General features: G+C 51.1%; 7 protein-coding genes across 7 annotated transcripts; 4 read left to right on the top strand and 3 right to left on the bottom strand.

The window, feature by feature from the left end:
• Positions 1 to 55: 55 nt before the first annotated feature.
• A1O9_08872 (long-chain acyl-CoA synthetase) lies at positions 56 to 2,269 on the bottom strand (the record flags this gene model as incomplete). The annotated part of the gene is made up of 3 exons (XM_013402354.1): positions 56 to 145; positions 200 to 1,754; positions 1,806 to 2,269. 3 exons carry the CDS (start codon positions 2,267 to 2,269, stop codon positions 56 to 58), a joined length of 2,109 nt encoding a protein of 702 aa, XP_013257808.1.
• Positions 2,270 to 3,447: 1,178 nt separating this feature from the next.
• Positions 3,448 to 4,413, top strand: A1O9_08871 (uncharacterized protein; the record flags this gene model as incomplete). Its single annotated transcript, XM_013402353.1, has 2 exons — positions 3,448 to 3,523; positions 3,572 to 4,413. The coding sequence occupies 2 exons, from the start codon at positions 3,448 to 3,450 to the stop codon at positions 4,411 to 4,413; spliced, it is 918 nt and encodes a 305-aa protein (XP_013257807.1).
• Positions 4,414 to 4,992: 579 nt separating this feature from the next.
• A1O9_08870 (uncharacterized protein) lies at positions 4,993 to 8,124 on the top strand (the record flags this gene model as incomplete). The annotated part of the gene is made up of 1 exon (XM_013402352.1): positions 4,993 to 8,124. One exon carries the CDS (start codon positions 4,993 to 4,995, stop codon positions 8,122 to 8,124), a length of 3,132 nt encoding a protein of 1,043 aa, XP_013257806.1.
• Positions 8,125 to 10,173: 2,049 nt separating this feature from the next.
• Positions 10,174 to 12,264, bottom strand: A1O9_08869 (uncharacterized protein; the record flags this gene model as incomplete). Its single annotated transcript, XM_013402351.1, has 4 exons — positions 10,174 to 11,106; positions 11,224 to 11,930; positions 11,987 to 12,044; positions 12,109 to 12,264. 4 exons carry the CDS (start codon positions 12,262 to 12,264, stop codon positions 10,174 to 10,176), a joined length of 1,854 nt encoding a protein of 617 aa, XP_013257805.1.
• Positions 12,265 to 15,062: 2,798 nt separating this feature from the next.
• Positions 15,063 to 15,994, bottom strand: A1O9_08868 (sulfite oxidase; the record flags this gene model as incomplete). The annotated part of the gene is made up of 2 exons (XM_013402350.1): positions 15,063 to 15,659; positions 15,731 to 15,994. The coding sequence occupies 2 exons, from the start codon at positions 15,992 to 15,994 to the stop codon at positions 15,063 to 15,065; spliced, it is 861 nt and encodes a 286-aa protein (XP_013257804.1).
• Positions 15,995 to 17,219: 1,225 nt separating this feature from the next.
• On the top strand, positions 17,220 to 17,414 carry A1O9_08867 (uncharacterized protein; the record flags this gene model as incomplete). The annotated part of the gene is made up of 1 exon (XM_013402349.1): positions 17,220 to 17,414. A coding segment is annotated over one exon (195 nt), but the record flags the coding sequence as incomplete, so codon positions are not given.
• Positions 17,415 to 19,974: 2,560 nt separating this feature from the next.
• On the top strand, positions 19,975 to 20,679 carry A1O9_08866 (uncharacterized protein; the record flags this gene model as incomplete). Its single annotated transcript, XM_013402348.1, has 1 exon — positions 19,975 to 20,679. The coding sequence occupies one exon, from the start codon at positions 19,975 to 19,977 to the stop codon at positions 20,677 to 20,679; it is 705 nt and encodes a 234-aa protein (XP_013257802.1).
• Between the last annotated feature and the right edge of the window lie 890 nt (positions 20,680 to 21,569).

The following is a 21,569-nucleotide window of genomic DNA, read 5'->3' as shown; positions in this document are numbered from 1 at the left end:
ACAGCTTGTGCCGGATGCCATTGCCAGCAGTCGTCAATTTAGTATCGTGGCAATCTCAATTACCACCGTATGCTTGCTTGATCTCCTTTTCGAATCTGGCCTGTATCTTCTTGCGTTGAAGCTTCTGGGCAGGAGAGATGAAGCCCTATCACAACAGTTAGCGTTGACTGGGACAGTGATATATTATTATTGTACTCACATTCTGCGGTGTCCATTCCTCGTCAGCGATCACAAGACCTTCGATCAGTTCGATTCCTGACAGGCCAACACCACGCCCTGCCTTCTGCAGCTCCTTCAGCACCAGCGCGTTAACTTTCTTGTCGTGAGCCATTTCTTCTACAGACTCGCCCTTGATACCATTTGCAGCAGCAAGCTTCTGCAAAACCGGTTCAACGGGTACGATGATGGCAATTGGCTTAGCCTTGTCCTCTTGGGCGAACACGCAAATATTTCCCACGACAGGGGCCGTGCGATAGGATGATTCAAGTTTCTCAATGGCAATGTATTCGCCATTCAGTGTCTTGACCAGGTTCTTCTTGCGGTCGATGATCCGGAGATGTCCATTGGCGTTAAACTCACCGATATCACCGGTCTTGAACCACTTGTCTTCTGTGATGGCCTCCTTCGTTTCCTTGTCGTTGTCCCAGTAGCCCTCAGTCACTGAAGGACCCCGGATCCAGATTTCGCCTTGAGGAGGTTTATTTGTAGAGTAGTATCCAGCATCTGGAAAGTCGACGAGCTTGATCTCGACGCAACCAGGGATATCACCCAAAGCAGTTGGATCCCAAGCTAGTGGATCTTGAATGCAACCCATTGCTGATGTCTCGGTCAGCCCGTAGCCGGAAATCATTGGGGTAATTGCATAGCTGATAAATTTGATGGTTTCTTGAGAAATTGGACCCCCTCCATTGAAAGCGATACGGAGCCTGCCTCCAGTCGCGTCCTTTAGTTTCTTGAAGACGACAGCATCGAGAATTCCAGTACCAGGAAGACCAGACGACAGCAGAGTTTGTTTGAGGGACAGGGCTCCCCAGAATAGATTTTTGGTGATGAACGAGCCACTGTTGACCTTGGCAATGATTCCTTTCTTGACGCTTTCCCAAACAGCAGGGACTCCGATCAAGATGGTCGGTTTGAACTCCCTGATGTCTCCTTTACAGTTGCGCACGGACGAGTCCGACAAGGTCTTGGGGTTCCCATAGCCCATGGTACCTCCCCAGAAGAGAGTGACATTCTCGAACATGTATTCGAAAATGTGGGATTGTGGCAAGTATGTGAGTAGTGCATCGGCTGGGGAGATGTAGGGAGCCACCACGCTTTGCACACCAGCCATTGCAGCTACAACGGCTTTGTGCTTGATTGTTACACCTTTTGGTGGACCCGTGGAGCCGGAGGTGTACATGATACACGCGAGGTCTTCTGCATCGGGTGGGACCGGTTCAAAGGGCTTATCAGAGCCTAATTTCCTCAACTCGTCTACACTGAGGACCTTGAGTTGGGGATGTGAGGACTTCAACTTCTCAAGATCCGCCTGCTTGATTTCGGGTTCGTCGTTGTAGATGACCGCCTGCAGTGCCTTTGCGTCCTCGACGACTTTGAGGAAGGTAGGGATCAGGTTGGGATCGAGGAAGATGGCCTTGGAACTAGTTTGGACCAGGGAGTGCCTTAGACCCTCCTCACCTAGAGAATCGTAGGCGGTAACCACTGGTATTGATTGAGAAGCAGCAGCATGTGACATGGCAAGCCAGTGGGCACTAGGAGCTTTAGAGAATGGTACGGCGGGTGGGTAGGTATTGGATGCTTACCTGGTGGCACCATAAAGATGCATTTTGTCGTCTTTGGCAATCTCAAGATTGCGCAGACCAGAGCCATAGTCCAGAGCTAGCTTCTCGTACTCGACAAAAGACATATATGTGTAGCCGCTCAGCTCGTAGTAGGTCCATTTCTTGTCCACCTCTTGTTCAACACCATCGACCATTTTCTTGACCTTTTTATTTTCGACGTGGGTCTTGATGATCTTCCTAGAGCCCATTGCTTTGGCATTGCCGAACTTTGCAGCGGCGCGTTTGAGATTGTCATAGATGGTCTTGACCTCATCGGAGGGTCTAACAATGAGCTGATCCTTCGCCAGTGGATTACGTCGGGGAATGGTCTCGCCCTCGACCTTCTGATAGCCTGATGCCTCGACTGAAAAGGGAGGCTTCTTGGTCATCTGTGGGAAGACACTGCCATCGACCCTTGTTCGGGTGTCATTGTCCAGGGACGCCATATTTGGTTGGATTGGCAAGGTGAATTCAGCTAGAGGGCAGCGACCTGGGGTAGATGGAGAAAGTGGGAAAGATGAAAGGGGGTGCAGAAGAGAGGGAGGAAGTTAGAATGCAAAAAGGAGTGGAAGATGTGCCTGGCGCCAGTGATGTGAGGATTGTGAGTTGTGACCTGTTTTGCCAGGCAATGCTGTTCTCTTGTCGAGTCTTGGATCGGACTTGGACTCAACCCCAACCTGTCTGGTGTGAGGCACGAATTGAATGGTGATGGATGGAGAGTTATGAGACTAGCTGTTTACGTCAGAGATGGGGCGGTGTTGATGAGAGCCTAGAAAGCATGAGGGAGACGCCGAGGGGGGCCAACGGAGTCGGCTCGCACGGATTGACGGGGGGTGGCCAGTGGGAGGTGGAGATGCGGGAGGAGCTAACATAGAGCCTGAGCCTTAGCCTAAGAGGACGCCCCCTTGGCCCCTAGGCATGTCACAGCTAGGCACAACTCGCGAGGCACTGAGAATGTAAGAAGAGGGGTCTGTTCAAGCCCGGGCACCGAGAACTCGGATGCATTGATAATGACGCGAATGGTAATACCTTAGATGTTAGGTACACATTTCATTTCATTTCAGCCTGTGCAGATCAGATTACGAGGTACACGGTACCTCGATTCCGTCCACTGTTTCTTGGGTACGAGACAACCTGTCGTGTAAGATGAAGTGAAGGGGGAATTCACCCCCGTCCTTCCCAAGCCAAGTGTTTTCAGTTACGGTCCAAGGAATCTCTGGGCGGTCACCACGCCAACCTCAAGCCTCCAGATTCAGCTGTCTTGGTCTGGTTCTTGGGACCTTCGTGCCACAAACACGTCCCTCGTAATCGGTAAGACAGGACGAGATATTTGGCACCCTGTACGCCGTACCGTATGTTCCCGGTGTCCATCCTTGTGCAGCACCAACCCTCAGCCCTGCTTGGACAAGACCTCGCATCATATAAGAACCAGGTTGATCTACTATCATCACTGTGCGGTATCATCCTTGGACACAATCATCATGCGAGTCCCGTGACAAGGCACCAAGGTCGGGTAGGCAAGAATGCCATGATGCAATTCTGTTGAGATTCATCCCTGAACGCCTCGAAAGAAAGCCTGGATTATACTATTGCATAGTGACTCCTGGTGAATTAAGAGCCTGACATGGCTCGATCTGCCGTCTCAAAATCAGAGACACTGCATGCCCTGCTTGGGCCCCCGCTACAAGATGCTGAAGAAGGTAGGAGTATTGGTCGTGTGTTGTCTTTCATCTGACCGCTTGGACCAGAAACATTTCTGTTGTTCAGCCAGGACATCCCTACCAATAACCTGGGCTTTGTCGATGCCACTGCGGATAACATCGACATCGAGATAGCCGGGCATGAATATACTATTCAACAGTCTCCCGGCCTTCTCAATTCTAACCACGCCAGAGGCACGACAGGGGCGGTCTTATGGAAGGTTTCTCCTCTTCTAGCGACTTGGTTGGCCTCCTGCCCTACAATTCTTGCTGATCTTCATGCCCTTCATCCAGACTCCGTGGTGGCTGAACTCGGATGCGGCTTGGCAGGGTTGATAGGACAAGTATTGTCTCAATCTGTCCAGCGCTACATCCTGACCGATCAGCCGTCTATTGTGAGACATCTCCGAGCTGCCCTCGGAATGTTGGACGGGCCACCACGTGCAAAGACCAGGGGCAGCAAAAACAAGAAGAGCAGCACTCCTGGGAGGCAGGATGTGCTCCAAGTCATGGCTCTGGACTGGGAGAAGGATGACGCAATGAATCTGAGAGCTGCCCTCCCAGGCAATGCACAGATTGACCTCTTGATATTGTGTGATTGTGTCTACAATGAGTATTTGGTCAAGCCACTTGTCCAGACATGTGTGGACGCCTGTCGCCTGGGACACGGCAATGAGCATGAGGATGGGGACGTGAATCGAAGTCCCACAGTGGTTCTGGTGGCACAACAACTCCGGTCAGATACCATCTTTGAGCTGTTTCTGGAAACCATGATTGAGGAGTTCGAGGTCTGGCGGGTGCCCGAAGGCCGGATTCCCGCAGACCTAGGCGCAAATTCAGGCTATGCTGTGCATCTGGCAATATTGAGAGGGGGGAGGGCAAGGACTTGAGACTGGGACTGATTCGTCATTGTTACTTCTACAGGCACACTCTAGCCCTAAGTCAGTAACCAACCCACACACCGCATCAAAGCGCAATGCAATATTACAACAGAAATATAGTGCTAAGTACCTAGGTAGATATACAGCTGGCAGTTCGCCGTTGTCAATCTGTGTGCGTGGTCTTGGCGCTGCGGTGAGGGAGTCTTGCCCGCTAGTTAGAAACTGGCACCGCATGGAAGCCACGCCCTACCTGCCCCCTTGCCAGTTCCTGCCCTATCTTGGAGGCAGGATTACTATGGGCGACTGCACCGCACTTGCTGAGAGCCTGCGCTGCTGCGACAGCACAACCACACCCACAACCACAGCCTCCGTCCACCACGTCCACCACAACATCCCTGCGCTGCGCTGCCCTTCCTATCCTGAATTCTGCCCCCCCAATTATACCAACTTTCCCATCTGCCTCACATCTTTTTTAAATTCTCCGCAACATTGAGATAACGTCCACCCATGTCCTATTGCCCTCGAACTCGCTCTGCGCTGTTTTGTTGAGTTTAGGTATTGGCCCTTCCAAGGGCAAACTTGGTCACCATGGATCTGCGCAATACCATTCAGTCCACGCTGTCAGCAGATGCCACAGTCCGTTCCCAGGCTGAGGCTACCCTCAGGGCTGCTGAACAGCATCCTGGCTTTATCACCGTCCTCTTGGACATTATCCAGTCTGAGCAGGATTCTGCTGTCCGACTCTCCACTGCCGTCTATCTCAAAAATCGCATCTCGCGGGGCTGGGCCACTGAGAACACTCCTCATCAACCCATCTCCGATCCTGAGCGAAAACCCTTCAGAGACCGCCTCCTGCCTGCGCTGTCGACCTCTCCTCCTCTCATTCGAGCCCAACTCATTCCCATCCTCCAGACCATCCTCCAGTACGACTTTCCTGCAAAATGGCCCGAACTCATCGATATCGCCATGCAATTGTTGAATACTCAAGATGCGAACTCCGTCTATGCTGGTCTGCAGTGTCTTCTGGCTGTCTGTCGCACATATCGTTATCGTGCAGGCGAAGAGAGGGCCAACCTTGACAAGGTCGTCGTTGTCTCTTTCCAAACTGTTCTGGGCATCGGCAATAAGTTGGTCAATGATACCAGCATCGAGGCCGGTGAGATGTTGAGACTGGTCGTGAAATGCTACAAACATGCCATCTACTATGCTCTGCCTCAGCCACTTCAATCCCACCAGGCCACCGTTGATTGGTGCACTTTGTTCCTAACAGTCATCTCCAAACAAGCACCCGATTGCGCCATGGATGATGATACAGATGAGCGAGAACGAAACCACTGGTGGAAAGCCCGGAAATGGTCCTATGCCAATCTGAATAGGCTCTTCGTGAGATATGGAAATCCCTCCGGACTCTCTTCCCAACAAGAAAAGGAATATGGTGACTTTTCCAAGAGCTTTATCACAAACTTCGCCCCCGAAATCCTTAAAGGCTATCTCCAGGAGATCGAGAAGTGGGTGGGTGGTAACCATTGGCTCAGCAAGCCTTCACTATCATATACCTTGATCTTCCTGGAAGAATGCGTCAAACCAAAAGTCATGTGGGACAAGCTCAAGCCGCACATGGATATCCTGATCAAGCATCTCATCTTCCCCGTCCTGTGTCAATCCGATGACGACCTAGAGCTCTTCACCGACAACCCCCCCGATTATCTGCATCGCAAATTGAATTTCTTCGAAGAGGTCTCCGCTCCTGACATGGCCGCCACCAATTTCTTGATTGCCTTGACCAAGTCACGCAAACAACAGACCTACGGCATTCTATCCTATGTGAATGAGGTTGTCACTCGATACGAGGCCGCTCCTGATGATCAGAAGAATCCGAGGGAAAAAGAAGGCGCACTTCGTATGATCGGCTCCCTTGCCAGTGTAATCCTAGGAAAGAAAAGTCCAATCGCTGACCAGGTCGAATACTTCTTTGTCCGCCATGTCTTCCCAGAGTTTAGGTCTCAACATGGTTTCCTGCGAGCACGAGCCTGCGAAACTATGGAGAAATTCGAGCAACTGGAATTCAAAGACCAGAACAACCTCATGATCATCTACAGGAATATTCTGGAGTCCATGGCAGATCCTGAATTACCGGTGAGGGTGATGGCCTCCTTATCGTTACAACCCCTCATCAGGCACGATGCCATCCGCTTGGCCATGCAATCAAATATTCCACAAATCATGCACCAGCTTTTGAAGTTGATGAACGAGGTTGATGTCGATGCTCTGTCCAACGTCATGGAGGACTTCGTCGAGGTGTTTGCAGAACAACTCACACCTTTCGCGGTGGCTTTGAGCGAGAATCTTCGGGATACATACCTCCGCATCGTCAAAGACATCGTCGATCGAAATGAGGCAAGGGCAAGCGACGATGGCCCTGCTTATGGCGACTATCTCGACGACAAATCGATCGCGGCCTTAGGCGTTCTACAGACTATAGGAACGCTTATCCTCACCCTCGAGGCAACGCCTGACGTTCTCCTGCTGCTCGAGACAATTCTTATGCCCGTGATAACAATCACCCTTGACAACAAACTTTACGACCTTTACAACGAGGTTTTTGAAATCATTGACTCTTGCACTTTTGCGTCCAAGTCCATATCACCAACCATGTGGCAGGCATTCGAGCTCATGCATAAGACATTTAAGGATGGTGCAGAATTGTACCTGGAAGACATGCTACCGGCTCTTGATAACTTTGTCACCTACGGCACTCAAAGATTGATTGAGCATCCCCCATACCTGGCCGCTGTTTCAGGCATGGTTAGAGACATCTTTGCGGACCCCAAGGTTGGTGGCGTGGATCGTATTTGCGGCTGTAAACTAGCGGAAGCGATCATGTTGAATTTGCGGGGTGGTCCAATCGACAGTTACATTCCTACCTTCATTACGCTGCCGATGGAAGTCCTTACCGGTCCACAAGCCAAGTCAATTATGAAGAGCTACAAGATTCACCTGGTGGAGATGGTCATCAACGCCATCTACTACAACCCCATCCTTGCTCTACAGGTCCTTGAGTCACATGGCTGGACCAACAAGTTCTTCTCCATATGGTTTGGCAGCATCGACTCATTCCGCCGGGTCCATGACAAGAAACTGTGCATCGCGGCGATATCATCACTTCTCACGATTCCGGGAGACCGCGTCCCCCAATCGGTGCAAACTGGCTGGCCTCGCTTACTCACCGGCGCAACCTATCTTTTCCGCACTCTTCCTGCCGCCATGAAGCTGCGTGAGGATGCCGTAAAAGCGTCTGATGGTGTTAGCGACACCCTCTCGGAATATGCGTCTGACGATGATGCGGAGGACTGGGCAGATGAACCTTCTGAAGGGCAACAAGCACATGAATGGGGTAATGTCAACGCTGCCACCATTCCTGACACCAAAGGGGACATCAAAGATGAGTCTCAAGCTTATCTGGACTTCCTAAGCGAAGAAGCCAAGAAGTTTGGCGCTCTTGCCGATGACGACGACGATAGTATCCTCGACGAGGACAGCTTGCTTGAGAGCCCATTAGATAAGTTCGACCCCTATACCGTGTTCCGAGAGAGCCTGGGCAAACTTCAAGCAGAGCAGCCACAACTTTACACTAATTTGACGTCAATCTTGGAGCCAGGCGACAGGGATGTTTTGCAGAGTGTCGTCACGCATGCTGCTCAACAGCAGCCGCAGCAGTAGCATTGCTAGCGACCGCTTATGGCTTTCTATCCAGTCAGGATCCTGTCTAACGAACGGTATAGACCTGCGTGACGGTAGCGGATCTTACAATCTGGCAACACCCATGCTTGAACGAGATATCCTCCTGGAACCCAGTACCCTTATCAATGGAGTTCCTGATACTGACCAGGCTTTTCGGTTCGTCGATTCGACCTTGAAGCTGTATTGCCAAAATAGCTAGCTCACTTAGACAATGGAACATGCTGGGGCGAAGCAAGTCAGGGTGGCAGGTTGGGTGAAAAGGGCTTCGTCACTCGATCCAGTGACCCATTTGTTCTGGTAGGCCCCAAGATGGCAGGACAAGCATTCACTCAAGCAGAAGAGACGGAAACCACAGAGGCTGGAAAGAAGAACTGGCCGGCTGATATGAGATCGAGCTATATCAAAGGCGGGAGTATTGGTAACCTTGGAGCTCTTACCTGGCTTTGGGTTCAGGCTGGGGACAGCTCCCATTGTTAGGTCTTACGTTCGTTAGGCAGCACGGAAGAGAATGCGTGATAGACCCGTACATATGAAGGAAGGGGGTTTGCGGCACCAAGATGAGGATAGAGAAGCATTGAGCAGCGAGTGCAGTGAGCGATTCTGTCATCCACCTAGCTAGGTAGGTAGTAAGAAGCCAGGTCAGTTGAGGAGACAGTTAAAGTAGCCCGCTTACATCCAAATTAACCACGCAGCCACCCTGATAGATTGCTAAATACGCGAATCCCTGATTAACAAAATCTACGCCCTCCTGTATAGATAGATTGATTCTGCCAATCTCATCAGGAATGCAGCCTTGACAAATGGTCTACAAGATGTCCATATATACCTACGGGAGCTATATCCCAGTAGTAATGTATGACGGTATTATCATTGACAGAGGGGAGGGGGAGAGGACATGAGGATACTACTACTTACTGTACAGGGTACGCGTACATAGGGTATGGACCCAAAGCCCATTGACACTTCGTATGTATTATGTACGAGTATAGCCAACAGTGCCTGCGTGCAGTATGACCGTGTATCTAAGGAATCACAAGAGTTTGGGTTTGGATTTCGATTCGCATTTTCGATTTTCAAATTCTCCTTCAGTCCTGACATAAGTATAAGTAGTCCTGATACTAATGCTAATCATATAATCCTTGCAGGCAATCCCCCCCTTTTTTAAAGGGAGTGAGTTCCTGTCCTTTCCTGTCAATTGCCCCAGTTGCTGGGTGTGTTGTGGTTTCTTCCAAATGAGATGGGATTCGTACATTATTTTGCCATAAAAAGCCTTTTACAATCTGTTCGGCCTTTTCCCCTTGGGTTGATTAGACAAAGTATAGCAGCGCGATAGAGAGAAATAGTAATAGACAATTTTCGTAGCCTCGGATAGCTGGTAGTGGTTGAGTATTTGGGTTTTCTGTTCCGTCATATTGAACGAATAATGATTGTTTGCGATTTGTCCATAGTTTTCGAGTTATTGTTCACCCCCCCCCCCCCGCTTGCCACTCCTTCGCTATGCTGGCAATAGCTGTTCAGAGACACGAACACATAGGTACGTACCAAAGGGCCACAGTCCTCCAGATTCATCCTGATTCCTGTATCAATACTTTTCTTTTCTCTAGACCCTGCATGCTCCATTTCATTCCCCTCTATCCTTTGCTCCCAGTTTCTCAATTTTTGTTACTGAGAATTTCACAATGAGCCCTTTTTGTTGTTGACAAACCAAGCTCACGCAGACCAGACGAGGAACGAAAAACACAAGCCAAAGGTCTAGGTCATCCATCAATCATATGCAAAGATTGTCCCATGGTTATCGATCAACAAGGAGCCCCAGCCAGCTAACCTCCAGCACCACCCGCCAATATCCACGATACAAAGTAGGGAAACAAATGTGCATGAACCCGCAATGACCAAATACATGAAGTTGAAAAGGCAAGCAAACACCTTTGCTCAACATGAAATATGTCGTCGGAAGTCGTTACTGTGGATTAAAACTTCAGTGATGTCGAGAGGCAACACGACGAGCCCATTTTGGGGAGTCAACACTTAAGCAGGGCTTTTGGCGCTTTGTGGCCCGCCGTTACGTCGCGGAGGTTGGTTCTCGTCGCCCACACTGAGGTTGCCGAGACCAGCAGAGAGGAATGCGAAAGGATCGGCGTTAGGCTCGTTGCCATAGAAGCCATTTTGAGGACCGTTTCCGGGCATAGTATGAGCGGTGGTGTCAGCTGCTCCACTGAAAGCAGCCTGAGCCGCAGGACCAAATGAAGAGTGAGACATGGTGCTTGATGCATAGCCAGGAGTCATGCCACCCATCTGAGGGAAAGCACCTCCAGGGGCACCCATCGCCGAAGGCATTCCGTATTGAGTTGGTGGCTGACCAAATGCGGTGCCAGAGCCGAATGCAGCAGCACCTGCTCCATATGGCGCTGGTCCTGGGGTGCCTCCCATTGATCCAGGTTCCATTCCAAATCCTGAGGGAGGGCCCATGGGCGAGGGGAAAGAAGAGTCGACCACCACAGCAGCACCCGAACGTGGTGCACCGCAACGAAGGCAATTAATATTCTTTGCAAAATTATGGTATTGACATCCCTCAGCACCACAACGCCAGTCACCAGCACGGAATGGGACAACGCCTGCTCCACCCCTGGGATGATGGCCGTGATGGTGGTGTCCCATGTGTGGAGGTTGACCTCCATATGGAGGATAGCCGTGATGGTAAGGGAAGGCATTAGCATTGTAGGGGTCGCCAGCACCTGAGCCCGCAGCTGGGAATGAACATCTGAAGCAAGCAGTGCGGCGTTGGAAGTTTGAGAAGCCGCATGATGGGCAGTTCCAGTCACCAGGCCTTGGTCGATTTTTACTTGGAGGGAATGGAGTCAGGATCTCGGCGGCACGATCAAGGACTCGGCTAGAGGAAGGCGAGACCTCAATGGCCTTCTCGTTGAGGGCGCGACCGTTCATGCAGAGACTCTCAGCTGCCTGTAATGGAGTCATGTTAGCGAACAGAAGTTGTAGGAGGAAGGCTGAGATCAAAGTGGACGGTGTAGATGATGGTCAGGAGGGAGACAGGGAGGAACAGAATGGGGTGGGAAATACCTCTTCATGTGAAGAAAAGACGGCGAAACCTGAGCCGGTAGGCTTGTGCTGATCAGGAGTGCGAAGGGTCCAGAAGGCGATTGGTCTACCACCGAACTGCGTAAACCAGCTTTCGAGTTCTGACTGGGTTGTGTCGTGCGGCAGGCCGTTCATGTGCAGGACTTTACTACGTTCCTTCAAGAAGGCATTGACGTCGGCCCTTGCGTCCATGGGGCGGGTCAGGATTTCTGGGTGGTCATGGGCGGGTTGTGACTTCCGAATGAGGCCTCTGAGAACCCTTGCAAGAGTGACGGCCTCTTCCATGGCACGGCGGGGAGAGGCAGGAGCCAGGGCCTGGAGGTGAAAGGGTAGATTGTGCTTGATTGGGGCGGACGATTGCACAGGTTCCACTTCCAGAGCAGCACAAATGTTTGCTAGCGAGCTGGGGCCGAACGGCAGGGACTCTGGATGGTGCTGTTGCCAACGGGCGTATTCTGAGCGCAGGTCGAAGGTCCGGGAATGTTGCAGGTAAGCTGGTAGGACGACCGACTTGTCTCGAGCTTCTCGGGGCAACTGGACCCGCAAGTCCCAGGCATCCAGTGTGACAAAGGAGAACTCGAGATTCTTGGATATAAGGTGCTCTTGAGCAAAATGGTCGAATCGAGCCACTGCATCGCGGAAGGAGCCGGCGTTACGGACGTGCTCCCATGTCAGAGTAGTGAGGCTGGCTGTGATTCCAAAGTTAGTATACATTGTCTCGTGGACTGTCAAGTTCCCGACTCACTGCACAGTGGGGTGATGGGGGTATTGATGGGCTTGACGAGTACGCTTTCCCGGTATATCTGAATCCAACAAATGTCAATATGGTGTTCTAGCAGGTTTTGAACTCCGTGAATCAAGACATACCTCATCACAGGTCTTTGCGTCGAGCAAAATCCATCCAAGCTCAATGACTTCAGCAGAATCTTTTGTGACATAGACGCCGTGCTCATCGCAGGTGGTGGCCACATGGATGATGACATAGCGGTCGAGCTTGGGGACGGGAGGAGCAGCAGTGGCCATGTTGGATAAAATTGCAAGGTTGGCTCGGAGGGTTCGCCTACGAATATGAAGCAAGGGCTGGAGAGATTATACGGCGAAGCCTAGATGGACTGTTCCTATCGAGGAGCAGATGCGTCAGTCAGGCTTCTCATCCAGATGGCAGAGATGGGCGAAAAGGGCGAGAATGGAGCAGCAAGCGATGCAGGAGGATGAGAGAGAGGAGAGGGACAACGGACAAACTCGAGGTCAGAAAATAGCAGAGGCCCGACCAACTCCAGCAGATCGGGGGGATGGCGTGCAAATGTGCAAAATAAGAACCCCCAAGATATAGCAATGAACGTCTTCCAGATCCCGGAAAAGACAAATATATGATACGGATGAAAGAGAGGAGGTCGATGAGATGTGGGAGATGCGAGATGGAAGATGGGAGAGTGATGGATGACTGCGGACGACCAAAAGACCAAGACCAAGACCAAGACTGGCACAGAAAATCGAAGATTCGAATTGTCAAGCGTCTAAGGTCTGAACGTTGCAGTTTCGGGAACAGCCTGAGGAGCAGCGAGAGAAATGCCAGTGCTGGTCATGAACTCGTGGACGTGGAAGTGGACGTGGGAGTGGAATGGGCCGAATAAAAAAAATGGAGACCCAAAAAAACGACGGATGGCGGAAATGAACAGGGCAGCAGCCTAACAAGGCACAAGACACTACGACACCACGAACTACCAGTACTGGTACGGCTTAGGTACAGTATCGCGTAACAGTAGCTAGTAACATAGGTCCGAGGGGTCCTGGCACCCCTCTTAACACCTCTGGATGCATTGCGCCCAGGCACTGATGTACGCTTCTGAAATGTCCTATTGCTGTTGTGCTTCGGGGCTGGTGCTGCTCATTTGCTCTAGTAGATTACAGCTCCCCCAGCCCAGAAGGCTGCTGTTGGAGAAGGATTCAGGGCCCTGAGGATGGTGGCCAGAGTACAAAGGGGAGCGAGTTACCTTGGACTTTCGCTCCTAACAGGACTCCGAGGCCTTCAATGCTGAGAGTTCCTCGAGTCGCACACTCAACGTAGATATCACGTAGAAACCGAATCATGAATATGTACTTGCTACTCTCAAGCACTCCGGTACTCGATCACAGGAGGTACTACTGGTAGTTTAAGTTCGGACGATGTCTCTTTTTACCTTTCTGTCTGGATATCTGCAGCCTGACAGCCATTGACTCGTGCAGCTATCCGTGGGCGCACCGAGTACTCCCCCCAAGGCTATTTAGGTACCAACAGCAGAATGCCGAAGAGGGAAGGCTTGTTTCAGGCTTCAGCCTACCCCAAGAGGCTACCCTTCAAGCCGCCCAGCACCACGAACTACGCACCGCACACCCTTAAAAACACCAGAACGGCTGCTCGGGCCCAGTTATACACAGCTTCCAGGGAGTTCCGGGAACGTGGAACTTCTCGGTGTTCTGGTGGTCTCCAGGCGGCCACCTTACCTAACCTACGAGTAAGATACCGAGCACTGCGTCCTACGTACTCCGTACTCCGTATCCGTACCTAGGCTCTCTATTGTTATGTCCAAGCATGAGCACAAGCACAGGTAGAGGCAACGGCGTGTTCCGCCATCTTAACGAGGAGATTCACGGCCCCAGAACACGTAACTGTGATTGTCTTTGTGATGCCTCGGAGAGTCAGAACCATCATGCGGTCGAGACATGCATGGATCTCAGGGTTCGACGTGTCACAGTTCCCCTCCCTCGTGGTGTGTTGTGGCATCACAGAGAGTGACAACCAGGATTGACACCTACTGGCATTGTCACGCCATTGCTCTTATGCTGATTCCTGACTCTTTACCGCGTACCATGACCACACCCATGAATTCTGATACAACCGTATCAAGTTGGCCCTGGAGCACTCCGTACGCCAATGCCTCTACCCATGCCTGTACTCCGTCCTCCGTACCCATGCTCGAGGCCCCATACATCAACATGCCGACCCGCCCTTAAGCACAATGCCGGCCTGCTCTAACTTGGAGTTTACTTGCTAGTGTGCACCCTGTACCCTGCACCCTGCACCTGCAATCTGTGGTTCCTATCCTCCCCACTCTTGCTCCCTGAGCATGATCCCACTCTGACTCTCTGAGTCGAGTCGCTGCCACGCTTGCTCCCGGATATCCGTTCGGTAGCAAATCCAAGCCTCCCCAACTACAGGGACTCCGTACGGAGCACTCGCACATTATCCAGACGGATACAGCCAAGCGACCACCCAATCGGTACCTGCCAATCCAAACAGCCAGTGTCAAACCACGCTGCGTTCCCTGCATCCTGCCAAAAAAAAAGAATAGTAACCTACCGAATGCTCAAACCTACTCCATGCCTCGGACGTGGGCAGAGAGAGCATCTTGCTGACCACTCCAGTTCGTCGATCTCATCTTCGGGCATGAGAGTCATAGATCGGTTGAGGCTGTTGATGCCCGACCCTCTAAAAGGAGACCGAGATACTGAGAGATCAACATACTATCCAACCCACAGTTTCCTCATATGATCGATCTGCAACATCTGTGTAACCGCCAATCTCAATGCCCATCCCGAGCCTCCTTTACCTTGCTACATACCAAGTCCTAACGGTGGGCTGTAGCATACTGACTTCACTGTTATTTCGCCTTAGGGACTAGTCCTCTACGCGTCAAGATGCCAATGCTAAGCACTAATGACAACGACAATGGAAAAATAACACCAACTTCAATATCCAACAGCACCTACAGTACTGTCATTGACTTGTGCTTCCTCTTCCTCTGCTAAACCCTGGCCGTCAATCACTGATCATCGCCATGCTAGATCACCGTGAGATCAAATGCAGCCTCGTACCCGTTATACCCAACTCCACGAAGATTCCAGGTCGATCTCTCCTGTGTCTGTGAATTCCCTCCAGCGTCAGTCGCCTTCACAAAAATCTTCTTTCCTTTACCTCTCTCCATCTTGATTTTTGCGTTCCACAGAACCCAGGTCCATCGGCTCCTAGCCTCGCCACCATCTTCAAGTTGTGCGTCCACCCACGTCTTGCCCTCATCACCCGAAACCTGAACTCTTATCACTGGACCATGATGACCCTGTGGCACCGCATATCCAAGAACCTCAATCATTCCACTGGAGGGAAGCGCAATGGTCGATTCGGAAGTTGGATGGGCAACACAAGAATTAATGGGCATATCCAGCATTGAAGGACAGAGGCTCCAATATTTCTCCGCAGTGGCCGTGTCGACTGCTTCTGGCGGTAGGACTTTGTAGTCACGCTGCTGATAAAAACAGGGCGATTCCTTGTCGGACAGGGAAATTCGGTCGAGCCATTTGACAGAACGAGCCCCAAGCACGCCTGGAACCACCGACCGAACCGGGAAGCCATGTCGAGCAGGCAAGGGCTGTCCGTTCATCTACCTCCTCGTCAGCAGCATGAAACCCACAACGGACACCGAGGCTGGCTGTGTTTGTGCCAATCCCCTACCTTGACAGCCAGGATGACATCCATATCGGGATCCATGGCTCGATCAAACGGTATGCTGCCGCCGTACCACTCGTCCTGTTGAGTCTTCCCACCATAATTGGCGAAATGTACATGCATTGGTGATACACCATCATGCACTACCTGGTCTTCTTCAACTCCTGCAGCGAGCAAGATGTCTCGAACTCGGGGGCCTTCCCAGGTGCAATTCATTACAGCACCATCGAACCAATCGACCCCCAGAACCTCCTTGATGCGTGTTCGCATGGTGTGCCTTCGGTTCCCGGCGCACTGCAAAGTGCACGTGACTCGATGCTGAGGAAAGTCATTCGCGAGTTGGGCGACTGTAAGATTGAGCGGCTTGGAGACGAGACCGTCTACTCTGACTGTGTGGTCACACCCCACTTTATGCTGGATTGGACCATGGTTGCGGTCGTAATTGTCACTTTTGGTAATGAAACTATCCTCCGGTGAGATGATGGTAGCAGTCATACAGCATAAATTTCTTTCACCTTGAGACTAAATCGATCATGTACGGCTCACGGTTGATCGGCTTTTCGACGGTTCCATCGTCGAAAGGGCAGACTTTCGCCTTGAACCGGCCATCAGCGATGAATGTATTGCATAAACCGCTCGTTTACTTACGATTGGCATCTTGATCGAGTTCTGTTTGAGCCAGGGAAACCCCTTCCAAGCGGTTGTACTATTGAACGAACTACTAACAAGGCAAATGATATCCCGACATTTGTAGACCAGGAAGATGAAGTGAGTGAGGAGGGGTTGTACAGCACATTTCGCCCAGCATCTACCAGTTAGTACGGGTACCGACGGGCTTCTGCGAGAACGCCTGACCCGATACGGTGAGCAGGATTGGAAAGTGCGGGGCACCGTCTCTTTGTCCTCATCGTTGCTCTTGACCTTGTATATGAAGTTTTCGCACCTTGTCAGACGTTTTCTATCACTATTGAAAGACAATGCCCCTATTCTCGACAAGGCTGAGCATTTCAGGATCCTTCTCCACTGCGACACCAGATATTGATCCAATCCAGCCACCAGAGTGTTGATGGTGAACGATAATTGGTTAAAGTTAATGGCGTGATTTTGCACCTGGATGTATTCAAGATCAACCGTAGCAGCGACACAGGCTCGTTGAGGTACAATTTGAGTTCCATACTCCACTGTAATTGAGCTCGGCAAACCTACTCAGAATGCTTGATACCCGGTCGTTGGAATCTCCACGTGGATATATCATGTCTCGTAATGTATCCAGAATCATGGAACCATTGCTCACGACTTGCCTACCTGCAGCATCTGGCCTCTCAAGCGCATAAAGCTTGGAGGTACTCTCTCATCCCTACTCAGCCCAGGCTCCACCTTCTCTAAAATACTATCTCCTTGTCTTCTGCCGTACTAGCTTTCCGGATTTCCTTCAAGATGTCGCTGTGGTCGTAAGTCTATGCGATCGACTATTCGTATCTGCTTCCTTCTCCCCCTAACATTAAGCAGCTCCTACAAATCATTACCTCCTAAGACCCGTGGCATGATCGGCGCTGCTCTTATGCTCAATGCCTCCGCCATGTTATTATTCTCCGACCAGATTGAAGAGGCTTTAGGATTGAAATCCAACGTCGAACAGCAGCAGAAGCTGTTCCAAATCCAAACCATTGAGCGTGAAACAAAAGGCTAGAACAAGAGGTGGATAGAAGTTATGCTATGGCCCAAACTTTGTGTGAAAAGCCTTCATCTTGGGATCACACGCCAAAGGACTTGGGAATCCTGATCCCACCTCAGTCGACCATACACGCTCTGGCCCAGTGCCGAGTGGAGGTCTGCACCGAATCATGGATCTACCACAATCTTGGGTTACTTACCCTCTCGAGAAGGAGAAGTTCACCCTTAACCCCACACTCTGGTCCATTCCCACTTTCTACGACAGATTATCGTACAAAAGCCCTTCCGAGGACTTTGTGTACCCAGTACTTGAAGGGACACATGATCCTTGAAATCGGCAGCGCCTTGAGCTCGAAGCCTGGCTCTCAGCCACGCAGGAATGATTGTCCTATCTGCGAGTGAGCCTTCTATTATTGTATGGAGATGGCAACTCAAGGGAGAAACCTCATTTGATCCTCGCACCTGGGGAGATGGGCCAGCATGAGTCCAGCCTATAGCGTGATCCCGTTCAATGGTATTGCTCCGCGAATTCTCACTTTCAACAACGATTGCAATTTGATCCATGTTTCAAGCAACGGAATAGCATATGTTTATGGCAAGGAGGTCGGTGGCATCCTCATTGAGGAGCCATACGACGTCCTTCCTGAGGAGCAGGTGTTGGCCTGTGAGATTGGTATCACTGAATGCACATCGTCCCAGCACTGTACGGCAGGCGACGATATCGATATCTTTCACATTCGGGCAAACAAATACCGAGGTATAGGTGACAGCTTGCAAGAAGAAGAGGGTTACAGCACGATAACTCTGGTCGTGAATTATATACGCTAGGGGATGAGGATGAGCCTTGCCGTGTGTGGATATAGATAACTTCCCTAAGCCATGTAGTATCAGCGTACGCGCTATACATCATGCTAGTCCAAGGCTCAATGACGGTTCCGCTGTTTCTGGAAAGATCAGGATCACATCGATGAGTTTACAAAACACTCTCAACCTTGTTTGACTCTCCCACAACTGTCCATGAACGTCAACTTGTTCCAATCAGCCACTTCCGGTCACCTTTTGCTTCTCCTGATCCCGTGTTTCGGCCGACAGGTGAATTTGATTCCGCGTGGGCGCCTTAAAACCACGGGGTCGAGCATTGCGGAGTAATGATTTATTCGACTTCATGAGCCGCATGCGAGTGGAGAATGACTAAATGTTGGTTCTTTACCCAGTTGCCCCCAGTGGCCTCGCATTAACCTTTTCGAAAAGATAATTGGTTTTGTAAGCATGGCCCTGTCCGCCAATATATCTGCCTCACATCTGGATAATGTAATTCGGTGGCCAGAGAATACATTACGAAGCAATCTCACCGGGGGATGAGATCGCTTGAGAAAGAACGCGACGGCAGTCGCCGTCGGTGATGTTCGTCAATCGACCAGTCACAGCGGATAGTCTGTCGATAGCTGAAGCATCGGGTTGGCTCGAGGGTATATTACTCAGCCTTTTGTCTATTAGCTGTGTTCCTTCGACCACAGCGACAAGGGAAGTCCTCTCAGCTTCGACAAAGCCATGACCATGGCGTTGTCTTCTGTAACCCCACAGACTTACCTGGCGGCAATATGCTGCCTGAGTTTGACCATCGCAGCGATTATCGTACGAAGGCTCTTCATAGCACCTCTTACCAGTGTCCCAGGTCCATTGGGTCCAGCACTAACCGGTGCGTGGATATGGTTCCTTGATCTGCGTGGCACCAGCACAGAATATATCTACAACCTCCACCAGAAATATGGTATGCTCAGGGTGCGACTGGAGCATTAAGGGTGTGCCCTGTTTAACTCTAAATAGGAAGAATCATTCGGATTGGGCCCAACGAAGTCAGCATCATGGACCCATCGGTATATCTAGGGGTCATCTACAAACAGGCGTCACCGTATCGAAAGGTCCGTGTCGACTTTCCTCAGATATTCTATGGTTATCTAACTTAATGTTGGTGATTCATAGGCGCCAGAATTCTACCATGTCTTCTCCAACGAGCACGACAACTTGTTTTCCACCTCGGATCCCGAGTTGCACTCCCAGTACCGCCGGGTCGTCAGCAACGCATTTTCCAGGAAAGCCACGCTCGCCTACGAGAAACATATCTGGGAAAGAGTCTTCATCATGTCGAGACAGTTACGGTCTCACTACACCTATACCAAGTCACCCCTTGATTTGATCAAACTTTTCCGCTGCCTCGCCCTAGATGTGGTGACCGAATATACCTACGGCGAATCGTTTGAATCATTGCTCAGGCCTGGGTTTGACGAACCCCTTCTTGATGCTTTTGATAAGTTCGGTCCAGCGAGTTTATTCGTGAGTGCCCTGCCCCCGGAAGACGCAAGCTGTTTTCAGCAATTCGGTATAGGTCTGACTGTGATATAGTTTGTGATGTTTCCCCGAGTACGATGGGCGCTGAATCCTGTCATGGGTCGCCTACCAGTACCAGTGTTCCAGGCAGTTCCCAAGATGACTGCCGTAAGACAAGCACCTCTTCGCCAAGATTTCGTTCGTTAGACTGACAAGCACTTCAGAGAGTGATAAAAGCTCTTCAAGAAATGAAGGCTGACCAGCATGACTTTACACCTGTCCTCGAAGCACAGGTCAACAACGGGGAACGACTAGGAGTCGAGCAAACGGTGCCGGCGCTTGCAGCTAACGGCATTGGAAGCATTATTGCTGGAACCGATACCACGGGCCTGACTCTGGCGATTGGCAGTTGGTCGATATATCTAGACGAAGGTATCCGCTCACGCCTACACGCCGAATTGAAGACCGTCTGGGAGGCAGAGAACAGCCACCCCACGCTGCAAGACCTGGAAAGACTTCCCTATCTACGAGCGTGCGTCAACGAAAGTCTCCGCTTCTCCAGCCCCATCAGTGGAAGACTCCCCCGAATAACACCACAAGGAGGACTCGACTATGCCGGGCATCACATCCCCGCCGGCACGACCATTTCATCAGCGGTCTACCTCCAACATTTTGACGAGGAGGTCTTCGCCGAGCCTTTCACGTTCAACCCCGATCGATGGTTGGCAAAAGATGTCTCGAGACAGGAGCAGAGCCTCGTACCTTTCTCCACCGGCTCGAGAGCGTGCCTGGGCTTGAACCTCGCCACCGCAGAGATATACATCGGCCTGACCACCATGATCCGGTGGTTCAAGGCTTCCCGTGTCCTGGACAGGGACCTCAATACTATCATACACTTCACCCGCTCGGTTCCGGGGGGTTTGAGAGTCGACTTGGTGGAGGCGGAGGAATGATCAGTAGCTGCTGCGGAATACATACCGAGTACAATAAAGTACCGTGACAATGGTCTAGGACCTAAGATCCGCTATAGCGTAGAAGCAACGTCTAAGGACTTTGGGCTGGACAAGGCTCCTCCCTGATTGTCATGCATTTGAAATAAGCTGTGGGCCCGGCAGTGGTTGCTATGAATGAATGCAGCAGAGGGGTTTTTTAGTCCCCTCTGTAACCAGGTCCATGGTATGGCACCTCCTTTTATTCCATTCCAAGCAGTGTACTATCCTCGACCAGAGGAAATGGTTGCTCCAAGCACTGCCCTGCTCGGCTCTGCACCACATTTTCTACCATGGGACAGCGCGGTGCAGCGGCGACTGACCCATGTTGAAATCACAAAAGGTCCCCGCTCACTCCACGGCATGGCTGCCGACCAGGGCTCTGTTTTGTCAAGCTGGATAGATGACTACCGACTACATAGTGCATACTCCGAGGTGCCACTCCACTATCTTAAGTGCGGAATACGAAGTACCTGGTACTTAGTCCCGTATGTTTTATTTTTGACACCGCACCGCACCACACCGCACCACACCGCACCGCACCGGCCCCAGGAGTGATGGCACGGCGGGATCTAGCCTTCCTGTCTCGGGCGGGACGTCTTCCAGTTCTGGACACATACGCGAGACCAGAGGGTAAGTATCAAGCGAGCGAGCGATAGAGTTTCCCTGTTTTGTGCTCGGTTAGGAGTTGGTTTGTTGGGGTACCGAGCGAGGATGGCTGGCTTTAACTTCACGACTACAAGGGAAAGAAAGGGGAAAGGAGATGCGGTCATCACATTTTGCTTCCTTGAGGGCCAAGATAGTATAGTGGTATAGTGGTATAGTGGTATAGTGGTATAGTGGTATAGTGGTAT

The sequence above is a fragment of the Exophiala aquamarina genome (assembly GCF_000709125.1).
Source record: "Exophiala aquamarina CBS 119918 chromosome Unknown aczIA-supercont1.8, whole genome shotgun sequence".
Lineage (NCBI taxonomy): Eukaryota > Fungi > Ascomycota > Eurotiomycetes > Chaetothyriales > Herpotrichiellaceae > Exophiala > Exophiala aquamarina.
This window is presented reverse-complemented; position numbering and strand designations above follow the sequence as displayed.